The sequence below is a fragment of the Herpailurus yagouaroundi genome, unplaced genomic scaffold, assembly GCF_014898765.1.
Source record: "Herpailurus yagouaroundi ecotype Mexico unplaced genomic scaffold, PumYag 187, whole genome shotgun sequence".
NCBI classification, from domain to species: domain Eukaryota; kingdom Metazoa; phylum Chordata; class Mammalia; order Carnivora; family Felidae; genus Herpailurus; species Herpailurus yagouaroundi.
This window is the reverse complement of record NW_024412418.1, coordinates 18,860,983-18,887,744: the sequence shown is the minus strand read 5'-3', so window position 1 is coordinate 18,887,744 and position 26,762 is coordinate 18,860,983. Positions and strand designations below refer to the sequence as shown.

Genomic DNA, 26,762 nt, shown 5'->3' with positions numbered 1-26,762 from the left:
CCTCGGAAGGACAGAGGCTGAAGCGTCCCGTGCTCGCCGCTCATCGCTCCGAGCCTCCTCCCGTCTCATTCCCGGCCCGAGCGGCAGGAGGAAGCACGCTGACTCCGCGGCAGGTGAGGGAAGCGGGCGCGGAGGCTGGCAGCCCTGCGGGGCCCGCACGGGAGACATGAGGTGGAAACCATAGGCATTTCTTCGCCTCCTCCGGGGAGGTCGGGTCCCGGTGCTGTAGGGTGGAGGCGACGGAGTGGCAGGGACGGCGGCGTGTTGCGGCGTAGGACGGCCTTTGTCCCACCCCTCGAGGCCGTACTCAAAGCGCACCCCGCTTCCATCGCTTGCTGCTGGCCCGCCACTCCCTCGCCGGCCTGAACAGTTGTTTACAACGGAATCTGGACGCTGAGAGTGAGTGACACTGGGTGCCAGAGGAAGCGGTTCCCGGCATCGGTGGACAGACCCCCTTTACTTCGCTGAAAGACCCTTTCTGGTGGGGAGTCTCTTGTGGCAGCTGGGGCCCGGCATGTAGCTCGGATAGAAGGTCTCTAGGGCAAGTGCGAGAATCCTCCTACCCTCGGTTCCCTTCTGAGGCGGAGCAGGAGTTAGTGATTGTTGAATGAATGAGCACGCTGTAAGCAATAAATGGTTCCTTGCTGCATCCTGTAGCCCTATAAATATAGCTTCCATTTGTGGAAAGCTTGTAGTGTGCCAGCTGCTGTTATGCACGTTCTGTCGTCTGATCTTCCCCCAAATCGAAGAAGTGGGTAGCTGCATTTTACAGATGAGGAAACTGAAGTTTCACAGTTAGTAAAGAGCCAGAATTGGAACCCAGGTATGTCTGAGGCCAACGCCCATCCTTCCCACACACGCTGACATCACAGAGATGACACAGCTGTCAACAAACACTTACTGGGTATCTGTTTGGAAGATATACGGATGGAGCATATGTGGGAAATATGGTTGGTCTTGGGCATTAAGAAGTTAAAAATCTAGGTGAAGAGTTTTGTTGTTGTTGTTGTTTTTAATAAAACTAGCAATTTTCCAATATTGCCCCAACTCATCTTTCCCTTTTCATCACCTGCCACTTGTTCTTCTATTTATTTTCGTGTACCTTCACGTGTGCCCTTTGAGTGAAATGCCTCCCTTTTCACCTTTTCTCTCCCACTCCGGACATATTTTAATTGGACAAAATCCTGCTTTTTCCAAAAAAAAAAAAAAAACCAGCTCAAATGTCACCTTTTCCGGGAAGGTTATCCCAACTCCTTACAGGCAGAATTAGTATCTCCCTCTACTATGTTCCCGTAGTGGTTTCATAATGCCATCAGGGCTTCAGTTTCGCTCTGTTTCCTTGTAAGCATGTCTCCCCCCCAGACCTATTTAAATAAGTATATTTTGAATTGGATCTAAGGCTATGGTGCATGCTAGACACGCAGCAACTAGCCCTACAAGAGTTCAGAGAGAGGTGCAAACACTGTGGGGAAGTGTCCTAAGAGGAGTAGGACTTGAGTAGAATCTTAAAAGGATGGGGTTAGTTTATTGAGCTGAGTATTAGAGACCCAGAAAGCGTGCCTTCCTCCTCACCGTGCAGAATGAGTTACTTCATCCTTTCTGAGCTCATTCTCAGCATGTGAAGAGGATAAAATTAGAAGTGTATTTGTTTGTCCTTTCTCAGAGAATATGCTGGCAATGTTGTCTTTTGGATCTTGGAGCGTTTCCAGAGCTTGATAGGATTTAGGACAGAGGAGATGGGTGTCTGGAGTGGGATGTTGGAAGGTAAGAGGGAACTGTATTAAAGAAACCTTCATATTAATAATACAGGCCTAAAAAAAAATAATACAGGCCTGGAAATGTCAATTCCAGTAACTTCATTCTATTTAATGGAGGGATCTGAAATTCTAGGTAATTATATCAAATGATTCTTCTCTGTCTAATGGGCAAAAGAGAGTCTGCCAGACCTTTTCCAAGCTGCCAACATTTCTTTTGATCCCTGGATTACCCTCCAGGTGTATAATAAAGTCTAATTAGCGTTTATGAAAATGTTTTGTGATCTCCAAGTGTTGATGATACAAATGCTAATTATTTGCAGTATTCTTGTGAATGCAGAAACATTGTGTCTGTCTTCTCCCTTAATTAGGAACACCTTAGGAAGAGAAAAGTCTAGGAAAAAAACTCGGGGAGAAAAGAACTTGACAAAAACTTGAATGGTAAAAAGAGGCTAGTATTCCAGGCCTTTTTTAACTGGCCCAAACCAACACGTTAAGTATTATTCCTGTTCTAACCAGCAACTAAAAAAATTAAAACCCCACCCAACCCCATACATCGTGGTTGTTTGCAACTTCCTACTTACCATCTTTTCCTGCCGGCTGACAAGTTAATAAAAATATTGGCCCCATACATTATTCCTAAATGCTTCATATGCTTCTACCTTCTATGTGTCAGCCCCAGGTATCTTATCCACATAACAGGATCAGAGAACCAGCTCCATGGCCCAGTGTATTCAACTGGAAGCCCAAGTTAAAAGCATGATTTCCAAAGGCTTTTCCTCTCCACTCTCAGGAAAGAAAGGAAAGAATTGAAGAATTGAATCACTCTTTGATCAAAATAGAAGCAGGCAGTTTATAGTGTTATCTTCCAACAGTGTAAGATCCTGGTTTTGACTTAGGAGTGGGACAAAAATACTCAAACCTGTCACTCTATCTGAGGTACAGGTCCATGAATTTGATAAATTGTAAGTGTCATTTTACAGGTATTGTTTAATCATTGAGGTAGAATATGATAGCTGGATAAGATCTTTGCAAGCCCACTCATTATTACACATGAGAAATGGAAACCCAAAGAGAATAAATGATTTGCCCAGAGTCAACTGCCAGTTAGTAACAGAGCTAGAACATTTTGGTTCACTTTTTTTTTCTTTCCTAGGAAAGTGAATAAACTTAATTGAGAATGTCTGAAAACCCTGACAAGCCCAATACAAATGAAGCAGGAGAATCAAAATCAAGTGATTCTGAACAAGGCCTTGAAGATGCTGTGGAAGGTTCTGATGAAGCTTTACAGAAAAATATAAAGTCGGGCTCTCCCAGCACCCAAAGAATGCAAAGACCTCACTGTAAGCAAATTTAACTTTGGTTAGAAGGAATATTATCATTGTTTTTCAGGTGATATTTTGGTTAGGCTTCCTTATACTTGTGACCCTGAGCTGGGTTCTTATCATATGAGAACATTGCCAATAACCAGCATTTAAGAATAGCAAGTTTCTCAACTGGCAGCCTAGTCACTTGTGGGTTTTCAGTTGCTTGAGAAATTAAAGTTTTAGAATAATGTCCAGAATATTTCTGTCTTCCTCTAGTGTCAGTGACCTTCCACTTTCTCTGAATTGCTTTGAGAACTAGGAGGGTGGAGTGCAAATTGTAGCTTTAATTAAAAAAGCATTTGAAAAGTCTCAGGCAGGTTCCAGCCAGGACTGTGCTCGTGCAGGCTAAAAAAGGTTTTGAATGTGAGTGAGGTCACCACACCCTAACTTCACTGCCTGGGGGCTTAGTTCCCACGAGGTTGAGGGGATTCAGTTTGCGGAATGTATGGTGAAGTCATTTCAGATCCTTGACTGGGAGCGGGCCTCACTGATGAAAGGGTGGCAATTTCCACAAGTATTCCCAGCAGTTGCCCCAACTCCTGTCTTTTATTAAGAATACTTAAGCTTTTTGAAGTGGGTCCAAAAAATGAAAGTTTTAAGAGGGAGTGTCATAGTCTAAGAATGTCAGTGCTGATGTTATCTCTTTAAAGTGTAGATGATGGGTAGTTCTGCATATTTGAAAGAAGTATGAACATTTTTTGGGTTTGAGGTGTGTTTCTTTTAAAATGTTCAAAGCCCTTCTCAGGTAATTTATTAGTCCCCATAATATTCTTTTCACTTTTATTATTTTTTTAAATTAAGTACGCTTAATTACTTAACGTGGGGCTTGAACTCCGACTCGGAGAACAAGAATTACATGCTCTGCTGACTGAGCCAGCTGGGTGCCCCTTAACATAGTATTCTTATAGCAAACATTAGTAGGCCCCATTTTATTGTGGCTTAGTATCACATAGATTTTGATGGATATACTGCTAGGTTCATCCCAGCACACAAAGTATACAAAGACCTCACTACAAGCAAATACAACCTTTGGTCCTCTTGGTCTCCAATATGTATACTTAGAAAGCTTCTGTTTTCCCATTTTTACTTATTTTTTATTTTTTTACTTTTTATTTATTTGTTTTTAAGATTTTATCTTTAAGTAACCTCTATACCCAATGTGGGACTCGAACTCACAACTCCGAGATCAAGAGTTGTATGCTCTACTGACTGAGCCAGCCAGGCATCTCTGTTTGTTTGTTTGTTTGTTTGTTTATTGCTTATTATTTATTATTTTTTAAGTAGGCTCCAGGCCCGATGTGGGGCTTGAACTCGAAACTCTGAGATCAAGAGTCACATGCTATACTGACTGAGCCAGTCAGCCTCCCCTGTTTTCTCATTTTTAAAATGAGGAAAATACACTTATCTCTTAGATGGTTGTAAAGATTAAATGATTTCATGTAAAGCACTTAGAACAATGCTTGGCATCTAATAAATGTTCAATAAATATTGTTAATACTACATGTCATCTGTTGCATTTAAAGATACCAGGACTGATTGCTGTAATATGGATGCAGATGGCCAGCATGATGGTTTTATCACTACAGTTCCTGATAAAGGAGGACCTTTGGTTTAGATCTTTAGTCATTCTTTAATTGATGGCTTTGCCTTTGGCATCCTGTCAGTCTAATGGCATGACTCCAAATTAATATCAAGCCAATACTAGACTACATTCATTATCTTCGACTGTATGTAGATATGTCCTTAAGGCAAGAGTCCTTACGCTGGAACCCATGATTAAGTGTTAGGGGATCCAGGAACAGCCAAAAAAGTTTATCAACATTTGTGTGCATATGCATTTTTCTAGGAAGAAGGTTATGGAAGATTTAATTAAATTCTTATAGAAGTCCATACCAAAACAGAATAGAAAATCAGTGCCCTAAAATATTCCTCTGGCTTCCTTGCTCTTTCTCCTTATAATAATAGGTAGGCACAGGGCTGTGGTAAAGCTCAGGCCCCACAGCCTGGGGGCCACATCAAGAAGCATCACTGTACATATACAAATAGGAATTTATAAAGTATGAAATCATCTCTGCAGACTTTTTTTCCAAACTGTGTAAATGAGTAGCTACTGAGTTTCTAGTAACTCTAAAATCCCTTCTGGAATTCTACAAATTAAAATGTAAATAGCAAAGAGACAACCTTTAGTCTTGCAAATTATAATAGAGTAATATTTTAAGGTTAGAATTGCTATTGGTAACTATGTGATTAATAATAAGAAATATATTTGGTCTTTGTCCAGTTTCTGGCAAAGAGCGCCTTTGGAATTTCCTAAGTGCTATAAGTGTGTCTTTTGTTATGTTAATGAGGCGACTTTTGGAAAGCACCTAGGTAACCTAATGATGGGGGCTGGTTGCCAGGGGACCCAGCCCTGTGATTAGAGGGTTGGAACTTTCAGTCCCATCCCCCAGCCTTCAGCAAGGGGAGAGGAGGGGGTTGGAGGTCGAATCAATTGCCCCTGGCCAGTGATTTAATCAATCATGCCTATATAATGAAGCCTCCATAAAAACCCAAAAGGACTGTGTTTGGAGAGCTTCCAGGTTGGTGAATACACAGTGGGTGGTGTTGGGAGAGTGGTGCAACCTCAGGGCAGGGAAGCCCTGCACTCTTTCCCCATACTTTGCCCTTATGCATCTCTTCATCTGGCTGCTTTTGAGTTATATCTTTTTATACTAAACCAGTAAACCTGGTAAGTAGAATGTTTCTCTGAGTTCTGGGAGCCACTCTAGCAAATCAGACCCAAGGAGGGAGTCATCAGAACCTCTGGTCTATAGCACCCATGACCGCCTGGACTTGCAACTAGGGCAGTTTTGTAGAACTGAACCCTTAACCTGTGGGGTCTGACAGTATCTCCAGGTAGATAGTGTCAAAACTCAATTGAATTGTAGGACACCCAGCTGGTTTCTGACAACTGTTTGGTAGTGTTGGGGGGAAGCACCTCACCCCGCCCCTGTACACATTGGGATTTGGGTGCAGAACCTTCAGTAAGTGATATAGAATATTGAAAAAGGACGAATGGCTTCCTTGTAGGAATTGGCTGGCACTAGTCCGAGGTGGTGCTTTGATTCTAAAAGATAATCTGTTCTGTAAACATAGAGATGTTTACATCTCTAAAAATAAAGATCAGTCAGCTGCAAATTAATGTCTCCCCTGAGATTCTCTACTTCCATATACTCTGCTCACAAAGCCTATTCTGTTCTGGTGTTTAATCACCTTTTGACCAGTAGAAGATGCTGTATTCAGATGAAAAACTTCACATTGTTATCCCAGTTAATATTTGCCATTTAGCATTTTGGTTTATTAAATCAGGTCTTTGTGAGTGTAATTAGTATATCCCAGTCATCCTTAGATAAATGGATGACACAAGTTCTTAATTTTTTTTAAGCCTATTTATTTAGGTACTCTCCACACTCAGTATGGGGCTTGATCTCGCAACCCCGAGCCAGCCAGCTGCCCGTAAGTTATTACATTTTTTAAAAATGTTTATTTTTGAGAGAGAGAGAGAGATAGTGGGAGCAGGGGAAGGGCAGAGAGAGAGAGACACACAGAGAATCTGAAGCAGGCTCCTGGCTCTGAGCTGTTAGTACAGAGCTTTACACAGGGCTCGAACTCATGAGTGGTGAGATCATGACCTGAGCCGAAGTCGTACGTTTAACCGACTGAGCCACCCAGGTGCCCCTAAGTTCCTATATTTTTAAAGCTCATGACTAGACTTTGAGTTACAGTGTCTCTGTGTTTAGTCAGTGAGTCAGTATTTATTGAATGCGGGGTGCCCGGATGGCTCACTCGGCTCTTGATTTCAGCTCAGGTAATGATCCCAGGGTGGTGAGATTGAGCCCCGCATCAGGCTCCTTGCTGGGCAGTGCTGGGCATGGAGCCTGCTTAAGATTCTCTCTCTCTGCCTCCCCCTCTGCCCTTCCTCCACTTCGCTCTCTCTCTTTCTCTCAAAAACAATATTTTTTTCTATTGAATGAATATTATGTATCAGGGATACAGCAGTGAGTCAGGCCTACAAGGTCTCTTACCTCATGGAGCTTGCAGTGTAGTGAAGAAGACAAAATAACAAGCAATTTCTACAGCGCAGTAGGTTCTGTAGATAAACTTTACCCGTGCTTCACTATGCTCCCTCTATAGTAGTTTTGGGTGATATTTGCCATCTGCCATCCATAAATGTCCAACCACTTGTCTGACTAGAAGCGTATCTTTAGAGTGTATGGACTTCTCAGATTACAGAACAACTCAGTAAGGAAAGGTAGAGAGTAGGAACATTCTGAATTAGGTTTTCATTTTATTTTGAATCTATTCACCAGCTTCCCAAAGGGCATGTTTACTTGGTTTGGTTTTCAGTTTCTTTAACAGGGTATCAGTGCACAAATGCTATAAGGGAATCAGCAGCAGCTTTAGCTTTATATTGCATAGTAAAATAAATTCCAGGGTAAAATACATGTGACCTTACCATTTTTTATGGCTCTTATTACAACTCTTCACAGGTTCTCTTCACAAGTTGAAGTGAAACCATGTTGTCCACTGAATTGTATCTTTGTGTTCTCATGAAATTGGTAAATTTGAGAATTCTCAAAACAAAACAAAAAATCCCACCCACAACCCTGTAATTAGTATGCAGCTACCAGTTTCTGTGTATGTAGACCTGTAACCTATCCTGATCCTATCTTAGAATTGTAGCTTTTAGCTTTTTTGATCAGGTATCCTTCATTAATAAGTTTGATTAAGTAGTCTCTAACTTGGACAGCTCTGTAAATTTTCTTCTTCCTGGTGTCTCATGTTCTTAGCACTTGGTACAAGCTGTTTTATCCCAAATGTGCCCCAAATCATGAGAACACACTTGTGTATAATTTGGAAGAGTCTCATCTTCTATGGAACATTCCTTTGGTTTTACTGTCTTCTTTTTGCATATTAGGAAATAATGGCTGTGGAAGATTTAAAATGACTTGTTTAAGGTCACATTCAAGAGTCTGGAGGGAGCTGAAATTCTTCCTTCCTCTGTCCCTTGTGTTTCATGACTAGGTAGCATAAAAACACTGTGTATTTATCATTACCCAAATGCCCTAAATTGTTGAAAAATGGTAAATTAATTGTGAAAACTTGGCGTGTTTCTATTATTTTCATAAATTTAAGATGATTAGACATTTGAAGATTTTTGCAAAACCAGGGTCAAAACCAAACTTGGAAGCCCTGATGATGGGGCTTTTTTTTTTTTTAATGTTTATTTATTTTTGAGAGAAAGAGAGAGATCCCTAGAGGGGGAGGGACAGGGAGAGGGGGACAGAGGATCCAAAGGGGTCTCTGGGCTGACAGCAGTGAGCCTGATACAGGGCTTGAACTTATGAACTGTGAAACCATGACCTGAGGTGGTCCTTCTGAATCTTTTTTTTAATTTTTTTTTAATGTTTATTCATTTTTGAGACAGAGAACATGAACGGGGGTACGTCAGAGAGAGAGGGAGACACAGAATCTGAAACAGGCTCCAGGCTCTGAGCTGTCAGCACAGAGCGTGATGTGGGGCTCGAACTCACGGACCACGAGATCATGACCTGAGCCGAAGTCGGACACCCAACTGACTGAGCCATCCAGGTGCCCCGAATCTCTTTTTAAGAGATAAGAACTTGGCATGCCTGGCTTGCTCAGTTGGTGGAGTGCATTACTCATGATTTCAGGGTTGTGAGTTTGAGCCCCACATTGGGTGTAGCGATTACTTTAAAAAAAAAAATCTTAAAAGGGATAAGAACTCTATGCAGTTTAATAATTCCTGACGTTTGATGTTGATATATCACAGTGAAAGTTCCATTTTCTGATACATGGTAACAGAAAATATTAGCTTGAATAAATTTAATAGTGTATATATATATATATATATATATATATATATATATAGCAAATTCCTGCTAAATGTCTTTGAATTTTTTTTAGTTTATCTATTAAATTTTTTTTAATGTTTATTTATTTTTGAGATAGAGAACATGATCAGGGGAGGGGTAGAGAGGGAGAGAGAGAGAGAATCCCAAGCAGGCTCTGTGCTGTCTGTGCAGAGCCTGATGTGGAACTGAAATCTGAAGCTTAACTGGCTGAGCCACTCAGGCTCCCCTGAATTTTTTTTAAGTTTATTTTTTGAGAGGGGGCACAAGCAGAGCAAGAGCCGACAGGGAGAGAGAGAGAATGCCAAGAAGGCTCCGCACCACCAGCGTAGAGCTCAATGCGGGGCTTGAACTCACAAACTGTGTGATCATGACCTGAGCCAAAACCAGGAATCCGATGGTCAACCAAGTAAGCCTCCAAGTGCCCCCCGCCTTTGAATTTTTAATCAATTTTATTGAGGTAGAATTTATATATAATAAAATTCCATTTTAAGCATGTAATTTGAGTTTTGACAAATGCATTTACAGTTGTGTCGCTACTACCACAGTCCTGCCCCTTGACAGTGAATCTTTCCCACTGTCTTCTGGCCTTTGGCAGCCACTTACTTTCTATCTCTATAATTTTGCCCTTTTTATGATTTCAAATAAATGGAATCATACTGTATATAGTCTCTTATCTGACTCTTTAACTTGGGATAATGCTTTTAAGATTCATCTGTGTTTTTGCATGTATCAGTTTCTTCCTTTGTTATTGCTGGGTAGTGTTCCATTGTATGGTTATACTATTTATTCATTCTGCAGTTGATTGACATTTGGATTAGTTCTAGATTTTGCCTGTTATGAAGAATGCTGCTATTAACATTTGAGTACAGGTCTTCATAGGGCCATAGTTTTCTTGTGTAAAGACCTAAGAGTGGAATTGCTGGGTCATGTGATAAGTGTATGTTTTACTCTATAAGAAACCAAGAGGGGCGCCTGGGTGGTGCAGTCGGTTAAGCGTCCGGCTTCAGCCAGGTCACGATCTCGCAGTCCGTGAGTTCGAGCCCCGCGTCAGGCTCTGGGCTGATGGCTCAGAGCCTGGAGCCTGTTTCCGATTCTGTGTCTCCCTCTCTCTCTGCCCCTCCCCCGTTCATGCTCTGTCTCTCTCTGTCCCAAAAATAAATAAAAACGTTGAAAAAAAAAAGAAACCAAGAGATTGTTTTCCAAAGTGACTGTACCATTTTTTATTTCTACTGTTTGAGACTTCCAACTGCTCTGCCGCTATGTCAAGACTTGGTTATGATCAGTCTCTTTAATTTTGGCCATTCTATTATGTATGTAGTGGTATCTCAGTGTGGGTATTTTTTTTTTTAATGTTTATTTATTTTTGAGAGAGACAGAGTGTGAGCTGGGGGGAGGGGCAGAGAGAGAGGGAGACAGAATCTGAAGCCGGCTCCAGGCTCTGAGCTGTCAGCACAGAGCCTGATGCAGGGCTCAAATTCAAGAACCATGAGATCATGACCCGAGCTGTCAGACGCTTAACTGAGCCACCCAGGTGCCCCTCAATGTGGTTTTAATTTGCATTTCCCTGATTATAAAATCAAAGGAAAAACCTACAATGTTCCACCTGTGTGGGGCAAAACCCAGTCCTTCCTCCTGTGTTTTTCTCCCGGGTGCCTGTGTCTCTTTAGTATTCACATAGAGTAGATCACTTCTGGACACCAAATGTGTGGGGCCATTTTCCCCCACCAAGTAATTTTCTGTGATACTACCTGAATTCCTATAATTCAACTCAATTCTGACACTATGCAGAGATAACATCAGATCTCACAGGTGAAGGGCTTAGTCCCACACCCATCCCTCCACTTTGGACAATAGTCACAAATCTAGGTTATTACCTGTGCTTTTGACCAACCAGCTATAGATTGGAGATTCTAGCGTCCCTTTCATAAATTCTATTAATTTACTAGAGTTTACTAGAGTGGCTCACAGAACTCAGGGAAACACTTATGTATACCAGTTTATTAAAAGATAAATAAAAGTGAACAGCTAGATGAAGAAATATATAGGGTGAGGTCTGGGAGGGTCCTGAGTGCAGGAGCTTCTGACCCTATGGAGTTGGGGTGCATCACCCTCCTGGTATGGATGTGTTGGACAACCTGGAAGCTCTCTGAACCCTCTACTATTGAGACTTTATGGAGGCTTCCTCATGTAGGCATGATCAATTATTAACTCCATTTTCAGCCCTAAGTATGGAATCCTCTCTGGAGGATAGGGCTGAAAATTCCAACCTTCTAATCATGGATTGGTCTTTCTAGTGATCCACCCCCATCCAGAAGCCATCCAGGAGCTCAGAGTCATCTCAGTAGAACAAAATATGCTGCTAGTGCTTATCACTTAGGGATTAAGAAAGGTTTTAGGAGCCCAGTGTTAGGGAGGGGGTAAAAAGCCAAATATTAAAACAAGAGATGCACCTAGTGTTCTTATCACTTAGGAAATTATAAGGGCTCTAGGAGTTTTGTGCCAGGAACCAGGGTCAGAGAACAATATGTATATTTTCTGTTATCTCTCACTGATGACTAATGATGTTGAGCATCTGTTCTTGGCCTGTTGTGTATCTATCTGCTTGAGAGAAATGTCCAGACTTTTTGTCTACTTTTTACTGGTTGTCTATTATTATAAGAGTTCTTAATATGTTCTGGATACAAGTCCTTTATCAGATTTGTGTTTTGCATATATTTTCTCCTATCTGGCATGCCTTTTATATTCTTTTTAGGAGTCTTACACAGAACAAAAGTTTTAAATTTTGGTAAAGCACAATTCATCAATTTTTTCCTCTTTTATGTTGAGTTTTTTGTATCTTACTCTAAGAAATTTTGCCTAACTCAAGGTAGATTTCACCTGTGCTTTCTCCTAGAAGTTTTACAGTTTTAGCTCTTGTATTTAGGTCTGTGGTCCATTTTGAATTTGTTTTTTACTTATCTTGTTCAGTAAGGGTTGAGGATCATTCTTTTCCATACAGATAGCTAATTGTGTCAACACCATTTCTTGCTTATTGACCACATGTACACGTATGTGTGTATGTATGTATGTATCAGTCTATTTCTAGGTCCTCTGTTCACTTGCTCTGTATATCTGTCTTCATGCCAGAAACACAATGTCTCAATTGTTGCAGTTTTATCGTAAGTCTCGAAATTAGTTTAAGTCCTGCAACTTTATTCTTTTTTCAAAATAGTTTCCACTTGTCTAGGTCCTGTGCATTTCCATGTAAATTTGAGAATCAGTTTGGCATTTTTTTATTAAGGTTACTTTATTTTGAGAGAGACAGTGAGAGGAGGAGAGAGAGAATCCCAAGCAGGCTCCACACTGTTAGCACAGAGCCCGATGTGGGGCTTGAACTCATGAACTGTGAGATGACCTGAACTGAAACCAAGAGTCTGATGCTTAAGCAACTGAGCTACCCAGACGCCCCTCAGTTTGGCATTTTCAACAAAAAACCTGCTGGGATTTTAACTGGGATTGCGTTTTATCAGTAGATCAATTTGGCAGAAATAGAAATTCTCAGTATTATGAGGTTGTCAATCTGGGCTCTGATTTTTATATATTCATTATATTTTGCCAATATCCATGGAGCAAATTTTATTTATTTATTTATTTATTTATTTATTTATTTATTTATTTAGTATTTTTATTAATATTCTGTGGAAATACAGAGAAGGATTTTTGTTGAGTGTTCCCAACTTCCCCTTATGTGACTGGATAAAGATTTTTACCAAACAGGATATGACCAGCTCTTAGATTTGGTTCCTTTTTTTGGTGGTTGTTGTTGTTGTTGTTGTTGTTGTTGTTTGTGAGCAAAAGAAAAAAGTAAAGAGGAAGGAAAATAATTTTTTACTAACCTAAGATCTTCATAATTGCTAAACCCTGTGCAAACTAGGAAATTATTTATCTCATTTTAAGCCCAGATCTTATCACCATCACAGAAAATTAATATAGTCCTCTTCCAGGTCAGTGCTTTTCAAATTACGGTTATAAAACATTCTTAGTATCCTATACAGGGTAGTGGTTTTAGCATTCTCTGAATAGCACTGGTACCCTAGACTACTTGGTGAAATTTTAATTTGACAAGGTTCATTCCTGGCACAGTATTAGTGGTGGAGCAAAATATAAACTGCTGATGGGAGCAAATGAGGAAATCCTAAATCTGGTGTCTCCTTTTTAAAATTTAGAGTAGATAGGGGCGCCTGGGTGGCTCAGTCGGTTAAGCGTCCGGCTTCGGCTCAGGTCATGATCTCACAGTCCGTGAGTTCGAGCCCCACGCTGGGCTCTGTGCTGACAGCGCAGAGCCTGGAGCCTGCTTCGGATTCTGTGTCTCCCTCTCTCTGCCCCTCCCCTGCTCATGCTCTGCCTCTCTCTGTCTCAAAAATAAATAAAAACATTAAAAGAATTTTTTTTTTTAAATAAAATTTAGGGTAGACAGAAAGCAAAGGGATCAGAAAACAACCCTCAGCATATTGGGAAATTTGATAGTCTGTGACTTTAAAAGTTTGTCTCCATTTAATTTAATCATTTCCACTGACCAGTCTTAAGTAAAAAGTCCAGATATTTTGAGAATTGGAAATGGTCTCTGCTTTTGGGACTCCAGGTTAAAAGAAAAATGAAATAGGTAAAATTCTGTTGTTTGAAATTGCCAGAATATTTTCATAAATAGAGGCATAGCTGAAGTTATTAGCTGGTACCAGAACCACTGCCTTCTCCTTAGTTTAATAGAAATTTTAATCTAGAGAAGCGAATCTCTTACACTGGGTTTTGTTACAGCTAGTCCTCCTCGATTTGTGACAGTAGAAGAACTTCTAGATACAGCGAAAGGAGTTGCTAACATGGCTCTAGCCCATGAAATTGTAGTAAATGGAGACTTTCGGATTAAACCAGTTGAATTACCAGAAGACAGGTAAGGCGGTTACTGAGTTACCTTGTTTAGTGGAACTCTGCCATTTCCCAGTTCTGGAAAGGTCTTCTCCACTTGATGTCAGTATATTCAAATGTATTTTTCCTTTTGTATGTAGTTGCTAAAAAAATAAAATGTCTGTACTCAGAATTACTAGTGTTTGAAAGTTGATCTCAGGACTACTGCTCCTAAATAAAAGGTCTAGGAAATCTCCTGTGGAAATCTTTCATGTTAGCTTCTCCCTACTGCATAGGGCCTAGTGTCCTATCTTGTGTTTTCATTGTATTGTTTCATTCATTTCTTGTAACTATCACATCATACTATAGTTGTTGGTTTCCTAGTGTTGGTTTACTAGTGTTCTTCACCAGATTATAAACTCTACAAAGACAAAGGATTATGCATTATTCTCTATATCCCTAGCACCTGGTACATATCCTATCAAATCTTAAACTCTATTGATTGTAAAATGTGTCTTTTAAAATATATTGTCATAATAAAAATCATTGCTCATTATAATTGTAAAAGTGCCATCATATGGGGCACCTAGGTGGCTAAATTGGTTGAGCATCCAACTCTTGATTTTTTGGCTCAGGTCATGATCTGTTGGTCTTGATTTTGCTCAGGTCATGATCTGTTGGTCATGAGATCAAGCCCTGTGTTGGGCTCTGCACTGACAGTGGGGAGTCCGCTTGGGATTGTCTCTCTCTCTCTCCCTCTCTCTTTGCCCCTCCCCTGCTCATGCGTGTGTGTGCACACGTGTTCTCTCTCTCTCTAAATAAGTAAATTAATTTTAAAAAAAGTGTCATGATAAAGATTGGGATTCTGTTAACCAAGGAAGGAGGAGGAATGACTGCTGGGTTGCCAAGCTATACTGTTGCCCACGTGAGTCTTCTAAATATAACTTTACAAGCATTTCTTATATGTTCTGCAATGAGAGTACTTTTTCACATTAAGAATGAAGATTTACCTGTTTTGCTCTTACAATATAAAGATTTTTTTTTTTAAGATTTTATTTTTAAGTAATCTCTATATCCAACATGGGGCTCGAACTTCCAACCCTGAGATCATGCTCTACCAACTGAGCCAGCCAGGTGCTCTTAGAGACCGGTTTTAATGAGATGTTATATGTTAGTTGTTAGTTTGGTACCTAATTCAATAATTGTCTCATATATCATATAGGAATAGGGTATTTTCTAGAAATAAAGTCCTTCAGCCTATATACATGCTGAGTTGTTATCTTAAACTACTTAATCATAAATATCTTAAGAAACTTTCTGGTAACAGGGAAAATTAAGAAAACAGCTCTGAACTTTCCAGTATGCTTTTATATGCTATTAATATCCTTATATGCTATTAATTGGTCTAAAGTCATCTGTGAAATTAGTTGAAAGTTATTCTGTCCAGTGAGGTACTTACTGAAGTAAATCACTAAACTAAAAATAGCATATGTGACTGGTATAAGTATATCTGGGAAATCTTTCCTTCATCTAAATTATTTTTAAAATTTCTCACCCTAAACCCATAGAATTTGTGCTTTCGAAAGTGATTTGAGCCTCAAATATTTTGATTTTTTTTTCTTCCTTTTTTCATTTGCTTCCAGCTTGGAGAAGAGAGTAAAGGATATTGTACATAAAGCTTTTTGGGACTGCTTGAGTGTCCAGCTAAGTGAAGACCCCCCAACATATGACCATGCCATCAAACTTGTCGGAGAAATCAAAGAGGTGAGATGGAGGGCAAATTGTAGTGCTTTTCTGGTGTATTAGGAGTATTCAGCCTGTCTGTGTTACTGTACCAGAAGACTTTAAACAAATTGAAGGATTGAGAGGTTAACATACCTGCTGAATTGTGGATTAAGACTTTTTTTGGCTTAATGCCTTTTTAAAAATTTCAAACAAGCTGTGATAACCAAAGGCTTTACTTTTGTAAATGAAGGTTTATATTTTTTAAAACAATTATTTAAAGAAAACAAAAGTTATTTGACCAAGCACAGGTGATTAATAAAAATTTTAATCGGCTTAGATATGTTTAATTTATAATGGCCAAAGAGTGACTCAGTCTGTGGGATAGAGAAGGTATTAAATGGAAGTTAAGACTCTTTCTGCAAATACCTTTAGCAGTAGTTGAAAGAGAAAAATGTATCCATGGAAACTGGCATCTGTATTTGGTTCAGAGGCTCACGTTAATTACTGTGTTTTTTCTCACTTTTAACAGCTTGTTCATCTTTTATCCTGTTGATTGCTACCTAGACCTTAAACAGAAGCTTAAATAGCTCGTCTAAATAATTTGCAAACGGATGCCTGGCTGGCTCAGTCAGTAGAACATGTAACTCTTGTTCTCAGAGTTGTGAGTTTGAGCCCCATGTTGGGCTTAGAGCTTACTTAATTAACTTACTTAGTTACTTAAATAAATGAGGGGCCCCTGGGTGGCTCAGTCGATTAAGTGTTATGGCTCAGGTCATCTCATGGTTTATGGGTTCAAACCCCACGTCCGCCTCTGCACTGACAGCTCAAAGCCTGGAGCCTGCTTCAGATTCTGTGTCTCCCTCTCTCTCTGCTGCTCCCCTCCTTGTGCTCTCTCTCAAAAATGAATAAACACTAAAATAAATAAATAAATAAATAAATAAATGATTTGAAAACATGGTTTTCTATAGATTTGTTAAAAGGTTAAAATGTTTTATAGTTGCAATTGTATTATGGTATTACAGTAACTATTGATAAAGCCTTATTTGGGTAATTGTAAATTCCTTTGTGTATAACGAAAAATGATGTCTGACTAAGAAACTTTGATTAAACTTGGCTGTGCTCTCTTGTAGACTCTCTTATCTTTCTTGCTGCCTGGTCACAGTAGACTGAGAAACCAGATAATGGAAGTCTTAGATCTGGATCTGATCAAGCAAGAAGCAGAGAATGGGGCCTTAGACATTTCCAAGCTGGCAGAATTCATTATTGGCATGATGGGGACAGTGTGTGCACCTGCTAGAGATGAAGAAGTTAAGAAACTAAAGGATATTAAGGAAATAGTGCCCCTTTTCAGGTATGGGGATTGTGTTAATCACCTTCAGTGCACTTAATATACAGAGCCCGTTTTCAGATTTAGACTTCGAGTGTAGATACTCATGAATTTTTAAAAAGCAAACATTTTTTTTTTTAAATACAGAAAAGTAGAAAGAAGGAAAAAAAAATCACCCACGGTTTTACCACCCAAAGGCAAAATCACTGCTAATCATATTGATAATTAAAAAAAATTTTTTTTTATTTTATTTCGAGAGAGAGCTTGAGCAGGGGAGAGGCAGGGAGAGAGAGAATTTCAAGCAGACTCCACGCTGTCAACATGGAGCCCAATACGGGGCTCCATTCCGTGAACTGTGAGATCATGACCTGAGCCAAAACCAAGAGTTGGACGCTTAACTGACTGAGCCACCCGGGCACCCCCAACTTATATTATTTTTTAAAACTCTCTATAAGCATTTTCAATGGCTGCAAAATCTTCATTTGCATAGATATAGTTAACTATTACTATGTTAAGATGGACAATTAGATTACCTCTAATTATTTACTGTTTAATCCTGCCATGAACATCCTTGTGTACAAAACTTTTTTCTGTATTTCAGGTTATTTCCTAACTATAAGTTCTTAAAGTGGGATTACTGTATCAGAGGATAAGAACAGTTTTAAGACTCTCATTGCATGTTAGCAAGTTGCTTTCCAAAAGTTCCTTTCATTTTCAGCTTCTTTTATATCATATCAATATTTGGTACATATAAAAATGCTATGCATCATGAAGTTACCTCAGGGTTCAGAAAGCATTGAAAAGACCTCCTAAGAAGGGGTGCGTGGCTTGCTCAGTGGGTAGAGCATGTGACTCTTAATCTCGGGGTCCTGAGTTTGAGCCCCACATTGGGTGTGGAGATTACTTAAAAATAAAATCTTAAAAAAAAAAAAAGACCTAAAAATTGATTTGTTCACTCATTCAACAAGCTCATATTGAGCATCTCTTATGTGCTGGGTATGGTGCTAGACTTTAGAAATAGTAAGAGCTTCTAATTTGGCCAAGTTAAGGGAGGAGTTTCCTAGGAGGTGAGACCTCTGGGGAAGATAGCTTGCAGCAAACTCAACCTGAACATAAATTCCTACTGGGAAGAGAATGGAGCGGGGAGCCTGGCAAAGTGGGAGTACATACACTGTTAAAAGGAGGCAGTTGATTGTGGCCGTGAAGAAATGTGGGTCTGTGTTGTCAGATCGTTAGATTTTTTTCAGGAGAGGCTGGAAATGGCGGTTTTTAAAAACACTTTGTGAGCACAAACATGTTCATGGGTTACTCCAGTCAGTGGCCGCCAGGTGGCAGTTTCCAGCAGTCTCTCATCTGCAGCGGGTGGTTTTGGGGAACCTCTAGGAGTACTCAGAGGAGAGGCAGAATGTCCCCCAAGAAGTGGGCTGTCCCATGTGTTTGGGAGGTAGACAGGATGGCAGGGAAGGGACCCTGAATTGTTCCTCAGACTGTGTGTCCTTTCCACACATAATAAACTCCCACACAGAAGGTAATTGTGTCATACAGTTCAGTCAGTCCCAGAGGGTGTCAGGGGACTCAGGACATTTGACCCTGTTCCCCCTTATGTGTAGGGCCTCAGCCAAACCTGTACCTTGGGTTCTCAACCACCTTCTGCAAGTAGGTCACTCAGCAGTTTCCCGCCTCTGGAGAAATAGCTATGGTGTGTGACCTGCAGGATTGAAAGCATCCTTAGCATCGAGTCAGGTCTGCCCACTGGGTACATTCAGAGTGTGAACGTGCAGTTCTGCCACCAAAACTAGAATAGAAAACATGCCCTGAAACTAAGAGCCTGGGGCGAAAGGAGAGGAGAAAGGAGAGAGTTCTTGTTCTTTCTTCCTGGGAAAGTGAATTAACGTGTGTGGGAGAGTGGAGACCCAAGTGGTCAGCTCTCTGCCCTTGACCTTGGGTCCTGGCTGTCCTTCGTCCGTGGTTGCTGGGAGGGCCTACCCAACGCCAAAGAACGGGTCCCCAGGCAGTGGGGGAGCTGTGTTTGCTTGGGGGCGGGGGGGGGGGGGGGGGGGGGAGGGGGGACAGAGGCGGCTTAAAAATCTGCAGTCTTTTCAATCCATTATTTAGATTTTTATGTTTTCTTAATCTACACTCTCAAGATTTTTCGAACTTGCTACCCTTTCTGAAATGAGAAGCCTCTCTCAGATCAGCTCCCCTCTTTCCTCTAAAACAGTGCTTGCTTTACAAGTGCCTTGTTCTAAATCCTTTTCTTCCTTTTCTCTCAGGGCAATTTTTTCCGTGTTGGACCTAATGAAAGTGGACATGGCGAACTTTGCTGTCACTAGCATTAGGCCACATCTCATGCAGCAGTCAGTTGAATACGAAAGGAAGAAGTTTCAGCAGCTTTTGGAGAAGCAGCCAAGTACGTCCAATGCTTTGTGTGCCCTTTCATTGTGTGTTTTTCCCATTCCAGTTCTGTAGCTTTTTGTACAATGATACTGTTTTCAAGACAAAACTAAAATTTAGTATGCGACCATTCTAATTTGAAGGCTTAAAAGCACAAGACTTTGGACCTGAAAACAAAACTTTATTGACAAGCAAGAGAAGTAAAAGTAGGATATAAGAATAGAAATTTAAAAGCATGAAGTCCTAAATTAAATGTTTCTTTTTAAATCTTTTTCTTTTTTAAATGTTCATTCATTTTTGAGAGACAGAGCGTGAACAGGGGGAGGGACAGAGAGAGAGAGAGGGAGACACAGAATCCAAAGCAGGCTCCAGGCTCTGATATGTCAGCATAGAACCCAGCGCGGGGCTTGAACTCGGGAACTATGAGATCATGACCTGAGCCGAAGTCGGATGCTTAACCCACTGAGTCACCCAGGCTCCCCAAAATGGGTTTTTAATGAAAACACCAGTTTGAGGTAAATTGTATGCTTGGCCGTGATTTTTAAAACATGACACACTTCTTGTGATTATTTAATTCACTTTCTCCTCTAAGGTACATGAAGAAACAATACTTTGCCTCTGTTCTATATGCAGAAAATCTTTCTGGTTTTATATCCACAAAAAGTCTCATTTTTATAAGCCTCTCAGATGACTACAGGAATACAGAGCACTAGAGAACCCAAAACTGTGTTGCCTTTCAAGGGTACTCTTTTTGGTCTCTGCACAGGCATCTGATGTTACGATTAAATTACAATCTTTGGATCCTATTTATTCATGTATTAAGTTTATTTTGAGAGAGGGCAGGGGGGGGGGGCAGAGAGAGAGGAGGAGAGAGAATCCCAAACAGGCTCTCCACTGTTAGCACAGAACTTGAAGTGGGGCTCAATCTCAACAAGCTGTGAGATCATGACCTGAGCCGAAATCAAGAGTCAGATGCTTAACCAACTAAGCCACCCAGGCGCCCCAGAATCCAATTTATTATGAGTTCTATTTAGCCTATAACTTTGGTGGTCCCAAGATGAAAATGGTAGTCTCTGGATAGATTGTGTTACCTGACCAGAATAGATAATGCAGTGTCCAGAGCAGGTGTTCATCCAGCTGCCGGCAGAGAAGGCCGAGATGGTTCAGGAGGAATCAGGCAAGAGCAGAGTAGAAGAAGCAGTACCAGAAGAAGATTGGCTGATGTTTACTACCTACTAGGCATGTGCCGAGAGTGCGTGCGCATTATCATATATAACCCTCACCAGTAAGACTAGGAGGGAAGCACTTTTTTAACACCATTTTGCAGATGTGGAAATCAATTTTGAGAACTTTTTGACCGGAATTGATTGACCACGTGGTTCACTTTCTCAGCTAGTGTAGTACTGCCCCTCAGGAGGCATCAGGGGTGCAGGCTGAAGAGCCTCAGTGTGAGAGCCCGGTGCCAGCAGCCAGGGCCCAGTGAAGGACCCACTGCTGCGATCCCTGAGCTGGTCGGTCTACTGCTTCCTCCTCACATGTACAAGCTTGTGGGCTAAGAGCCTGCCATCTGCAGAAGGCTATCGGGATGGTACGGCTGGCCACAGAGATCCGTGCCACCGCTGTTATGACAGAGCCAGAGGTGCATCCTGCAGCAGCGAAGAGTGGACCCCCATCATACCCTGGGCCACCCCCTTAGTTTGAAGGTGGCCTCCACTGGCAGAGCTGTAGCACGTTCTAGGACCTGTCAGAGAGACTTTCTCCCATATGGTGGAGAAAAACCTCATCTTTCTCTCGTGTCCCTCAGAATCCTCGCTGCGTTACTCAGCTTAGAAAAGGAGGAAGTCTATGAGAGCAGATGAAAGACACTCCAGGTTCCCCAACAGAATTCCAGACGCTGCGTAGTACACGTCCCCTCCCACGAGGCTGGAAGCAAACCAGATTGACAGGAGACTAAGATCTAGACAAGGAAAAGGCCTCCTCTTCAGCGTGGAGGAGACTTTACACTGGGAAGCTATCCCCAGTGCCTCTTCCCATCTGTCTCTGGGCGAGAAGTTTTGCATCTCCCTGAGCTGGAGTCATCAGAGCTTCCAGCCTCCGCTCCTGCAGCGGTCGGGGTGGGAGAGAAGGGAGTGGTTTGTTGAACATCTGCAGGTGGCAAGGTCTGGATACCTGCTCTGTGTTTACTGTCTTGCTTAATCCTCACAACTGCCTATGGGGTGGTATTGTACATTTCTTTGTAGTAGGAATCTGATAAACCTCAGCTAGTAACCAGCAGTGCTGTGATTTGAACCAAGTTTTATTTGATTCCAAAGTCCGTACTCTATATACACCACACCTTCAGGATGATCTTCCTTAAAGTCATTCCGAGAAGAATTCCTCCTGAGTGTCATAGTAATGTTCGTAGCCTTGTTTTTCAGATTCCCTGGACTTTGTCACCCAGTGGCTGGAAGAGGCCGCAGATGACCTTATGAATCAGAAGTATAAAAATGCCCTGCCAGCTGAGGGAGGGGCCGCTGACTCTGGAGACAGTCCCATGCCAAATCCTGTGGCTGTCCAGAATTATGCATACCTGAAGCTTCTGAAATGGGACCACCTCCAGAGACCTTTCCCTGAAGTAGGTGCTCCAGGGCAGTCTAACTGCTTATTTCTTTCTGTGCTGCTGAACTTTTAAACAATTATAGTTTGGTTATAATCCTCTTCCCAGAAAATTGCCCTTTTACATCGAACAATTCAGCAGTTTTTAGTATATTTACAGCTATATGACCATTACCAATGATTTAATTTCAAAACTTTTCATCACCCCAAAAAGGAACCCTGTGCCCATCAGCAGTCACTACCCTTTCCCCACTCCCCTACCCCCTGGCAACCACTAATCTACTCTCTGACTCTATGAAATTGCCTGTTCTGGACATTTTGTATATATAAATGGAATCCTACAATATTGGCCTTTTGTGTCTGGCTTCTTTAAGCAAAATGTTCGTGTATGTTATAGCGTGTATCAGTACTTTATTTCTTTAAAGTTATATTTTTTTACTGTAAAATATACACAACACAAAATATACCATCTTTTTTTTTTTTGTTTAAAGTTAGCTCTACAGCCCACGTGGGGCTCGAACTCACGACCTCAAGATCAAGAGTCGCAGGCTGCACCGACTGGGGCAGCCAGGCGCCCCAAAATTTACCATCTTTAAGTGCATGGTTCAGTGTCATTCATACGTTCACATGGTTGTGCCGCCATCACCACCATCCTTCTCCAGAACTTTTCCATCTTTCCAAACTGAAACTCTTTAAATACTTAACGCCTTTAAACATACCTCATCCCTCCCTCCCTCGGGCCCCTGACAATCACCATTCTACTTTGCGTCTCTGGATATGAATGGAATCCTACAGTACCTTGTGCCTTTGTGTCTGGCTTATTTCACTCAGCATAGTGTCTTCAAGGTTCATCCATGTTGTGCTGCTGTGTGTCAGCATTTTCTTTTTGAGGCTGGATGATCTTCCGGTATGTGGCTGTACCACATTTTGTTGATTCATTCATCAGTTGATAGACATTTGGGTTGTTTCTACTTTTTGGCTATTGTGAATTGTGCTGCTCTGAACATTTGTGTACAGGTTTTGTAGGGGCATGTGTTTCAGTTCTCTTGGGTAAATACCGAAATACGGAGGATGAGAATTGCTGGGTCACATGGTGACTCTGAGTTTAACACCTGGAGGAACTGCCAGACTGTTTCCTGCCACCCCCCGTCCCGCCCTGTGTAGCAGTGTAAGGGGCTTCCAGTTTGATTCAAACGGTAACAGCGATGCTGCTTTTCAGTTTTATCTAAGAAATACTTCTCATTCCACATGGAGCAAGATTTTTTTCCTGTTCTGTTTTTCACAGTAAGTACGTGTAACTGCAGTAGTCCTTTAGGAAGATGACGAGCAAGGGATCTCCCCCACTTTGTAGACTGCTGGTTTGGTGTGTAGACTGCCTTCTGGTTTTTGAGGGCACTCAGGCCTTTTAGCTCCAGCCTCAGAACATGCTACTTCTCTAAATCGTTCTCATCTAAGTTCCTTATTCTTCCTTTCAAGACGATATAAGCTCAGGGTATCACCTCTTGCCTCTGAGTTCCCTGTTTTGTGTCAAAGGAGGCTATACAGAGGGTGTTGAATTGAAGGGTTAGAGGGAGGCTCCTTTCCGAATAGTGGCACATTCTCTCCTGGGGGACAGTGCACAGCCCGACATTTCGTTTAAAAAACAGCTGTGAGGAAGATGGTGTTTTCATTGGACACAGATGTCTGCCCTCAGAATTGATCCTTGGAAATCTTTTGTATCCTACAGCCAAATCCTGGCGCAAAGCAGGGATGCTGCTGTGTAACAGTGAAATCAAGACAGAGGCTCAGTCTGTTGAAGCATCTCTGTTTAACAATAGGGGATCTTGAATCTTCAAAGATTGTTTTTACTTCTTGAGAAGAATTCTAGGTTAAGACCCTAAATTGTTAATGTCTTGATTTGGTGTGTCAGTCTCTTATAGCAAGATGGTTCTTAACATTTATTTGGTTAACCTGTAAAAATCCAGATCAGATGCCCTATCTCAGGGTCCCTGGCTGGCCCAGTCAGTAGAGCCTCTGACTCTCAATCTCAGGGTCATGAGTTCAAGCCCCATGTTGGGCAGGGGGCCTACTCAAAAAAAAAAAAAAAAAAAAAAAAAAACACCCTCTCCAATCCTCTCCCCCCCACCCCACACAGGGGACATTGGCCTGGCAGGACCCAGAGGTATCTAACATGGGGGGTGCAGTCATGGAAATTCACTCACTGACTGCTTTCTGGGTGGCTTTAGGTTATCAGTCATTCCGCCTTTTTTCTACTTACATTTATTTTTCATTTCCTTTATTCACTTACTGATTCTTGAGGGCCTCCTTTGTGCTGGATACTGAGGGGGAACCAAGGTGAATAATGCAGGCTCTCCCTTCAAGCAACTGCTACCCTCCTTCTCTCCAGTGCTCTGACTAGGGTGACTGGCTGCCTGGTTTGTCCAGGACTTGGGGGCGGGAAGTGTTCACAGGACTTGGGAGTTCCAGCTTTAAAGCCAGGACATCCCCAGACGAACTAGGATGAGTTGGTCATTCTAGCTCATTGCCTCATTACTCTTTCCTGTTGAAGGATATAAGTCCTAGTTATCCGGGGTTGGCTCTGCCAATCCCCTTTATATCCATGGTCATCTTCCGTCTTTGAAACAGCCCTGTGAAGCAGGAATCCCCCTTTTGTTGTTGTTGTTCTTTTTAATGTTTATTTACTTTGTGTTTGTGTGTGTGTGTGTGTGTGTGTGAGAGAGAGAGAGAGAGAGAGAGAGAGAGAGAGAGAGAGAGAATATGCAAGTGAGGTAGGGGCAGAGAGAGGGGGACAGAGGATCCCAGGCAGGCTCCATGCTGTCAGCACAGAGCCCAACCCAGGGCTCAACCCCAGGAGCCGTGAGATCATGACCTGAGCTGAAATTAAGAGTTTCTCAGGGTGCCTGGGTGGCTCAGTTGGTTAAGTGTCCGATCTCAGCTCAGGTCATGATCTCGTGGTTCGTGACCTTGAGCCCCAGGTCAGGCTCTGCACTGACAGCTCAGAGCCTGGAGCCTGCTTTGGATTCTGTGTCTCCCTCTCTCTCTGCCCCTCCCTCACTCATGCTCTGTCTCTGTCTCTCTCAAAAATAAACATTTAAAAAAAAAAGTTGCTCAACCCACTTGACAGCCACCCAGGTGCCCCAGGAATTCCTGTTTTGCATAGGGCTTGTAGAAGAAGAAATTTGCATGAGATTATGCTATGTAAATGTCATTTGGCCTCATGTTCTTAATGAGCATGCTTTACTCCAGCCTTTCTAAGGACAAAGGGGCTCTGAGGAGGAAGGATTGTTCACACAGCCCTCCATTAAGGCTCTGTAAGGACTAGAAAATCCTGAGGGAATCTGTGGAGGCCTGTGTGGGGGCTGTGGCCCCACTGCCCTCTGCTGGCCAGCCTGAGCCTCCAGCTCAGGGACGATTTTTTTTTTTTTTATTCACTACAGACAGTTTTGATGGACCAGGCTCGCTTCCAAGAACTCCAGCTCCAGCTAGAGCAACTGACCATCCTGGGAGCCGTGTTGCTGGTGACGTTCAGCATGGCAGCCCCAGGAATTTCCAGCCAGGCTGACTTTGCTGAGAAACTCAAGACGATTGTGAAGATTCTGCTGACAGATGCACACCTGCCGTAAGTGGCTGCAAGCCATGGGGCAGACCCTGCGAGCCAGGTCAGGGGCGGTGGGTGACAGAGAGCAGACGGGAGCAGGATCTCCTGGCTGGCGTGGGGCAGAATCCGGGGCCACTGCCTCAGAAGTGACAGGAAACTTTACACTCTGGTTTTTCACCGCAGCAGAATTCATTCAGGTTCCTACAAAGAACGTTAGAGTTCACCGTAGGGTTCTCAGGTCTCCATGAGAGTGGCTTTCAGATGTTTAGGACCAGAACACACGGTAAGAAATTCATTTTCCATTGTGACCTAGTGCACTCTTTAGGCACATGTAACTGAACTAAAAACTTCACAAAGTGAAACTTATCCTAACTGTGCTTAGTACAAAGTCTTAAGACATTAAAAAAAAAAAAATACTGGTTGCTATCCACTGGATTGCTTTCACAACCTGCTAACAGTTTGGGCAACACAGCCCTAGGGAAAGGTCCTATAAGAAGCAGGAGGTGTTTCCCCACAGTCATTGGGCTGTGAGTACAGATTTTTTCCCTTGGCATGTTCTTCGTGGCCATTTTGTGCTGCGTGTAAATGGATTGTTTCCTCACCCAGCACCAACCCACACCTGTGCGAGGGCAGCTGCTGTAACTGCTCCTGCGGTGAAGTCCGATCAGGTGACTTATGTGGTTCACAGCATATAGAATGATGGTTGTAAGTAAACACTATCTGACAAGGTCCAGTTCAGAAGATTCTTCAAGGGGAATGTCCCCCAGACATTCTCATCCTTACATAACGGAGGAATTTTCCTGCTGAGTTTGCACCAAGCATGCATGTGTTCGGTATGGTGAGGGGTGTGTGCACATGTTGTGACCAGGGATTCAGTAGCCTTGACTTAGGCCAGGAGGGGTTTGCTGAGCAGATGCCCTTGCACAGGGGTAGCCCTTGGCTGTCAGTGAGTTCTCCCACAGCAGATCTGCTTTGTCTACTGCTTAAAGCTACCGATGAAGGGGCCCTGTCTGGCACCTTCTTAGCAGTCCAGCCTCGCACTGCTGTATCTACCCTGGTACTCGGGGGCTGACACACACCTGGTTCCAGCAGTGAGTCCCAGGGCGTGCACATTTGCTCCCACTATTTAATTGGCCCAGAACACGGGCAATTGCCTTCTTGTAGAAAACCTACCAGCAGGAGGGCTCCCCACAGATACTCTAGGAG

At 42.2% G+C, this 26,762-nt stretch overlaps 1 protein-coding gene across 6 annotated transcripts in view; it reads left to right on the top strand.

Moving 5' to 3' along the window:
* TCP11L1 (t-complex 11 like 1) overlaps positions 1 to 26,762 on the top strand; it is a 34,838-nt gene continuing 8,076 nt past the window's right edge. The window contains exons 1-8 of one of the 6 annotated variants that reach the window (XM_040495503.1): positions 1 to 113; positions 2,911 to 3,097; positions 13,831 to 13,963; positions 15,561 to 15,681; positions 16,773 to 16,993; positions 19,243 to 19,379; positions 21,781 to 21,977; positions 25,396 to 25,577. In XM_040495503.1, coding sequence (XP_040351437.1) covers positions 2,935 to 3,097; positions 13,831 to 13,963; positions 15,561 to 15,681; positions 16,773 to 16,993; positions 19,243 to 19,379; positions 21,781 to 21,977; positions 25,396 to 25,577 — 1,154 coding nt within the window. In that variant the 5' untranslated portion in view covers positions 1 to 113; positions 2,911 to 2,934. Of the gene's footprint in view, positions 114 to 294; positions 400 to 712; positions 824 to 1,680; positions 1,765 to 2,910; positions 3,098 to 13,830; positions 13,964 to 15,560; positions 15,682 to 16,772; positions 16,994 to 19,242; positions 19,380 to 21,780; positions 21,978 to 25,395; positions 25,578 to 26,762 lie in introns of those variants that run through there. The other 5 variants (XM_040495504.1, XM_040495505.1, XM_040495506.1 and 2 more) reach the window with 5 other exon arrangements.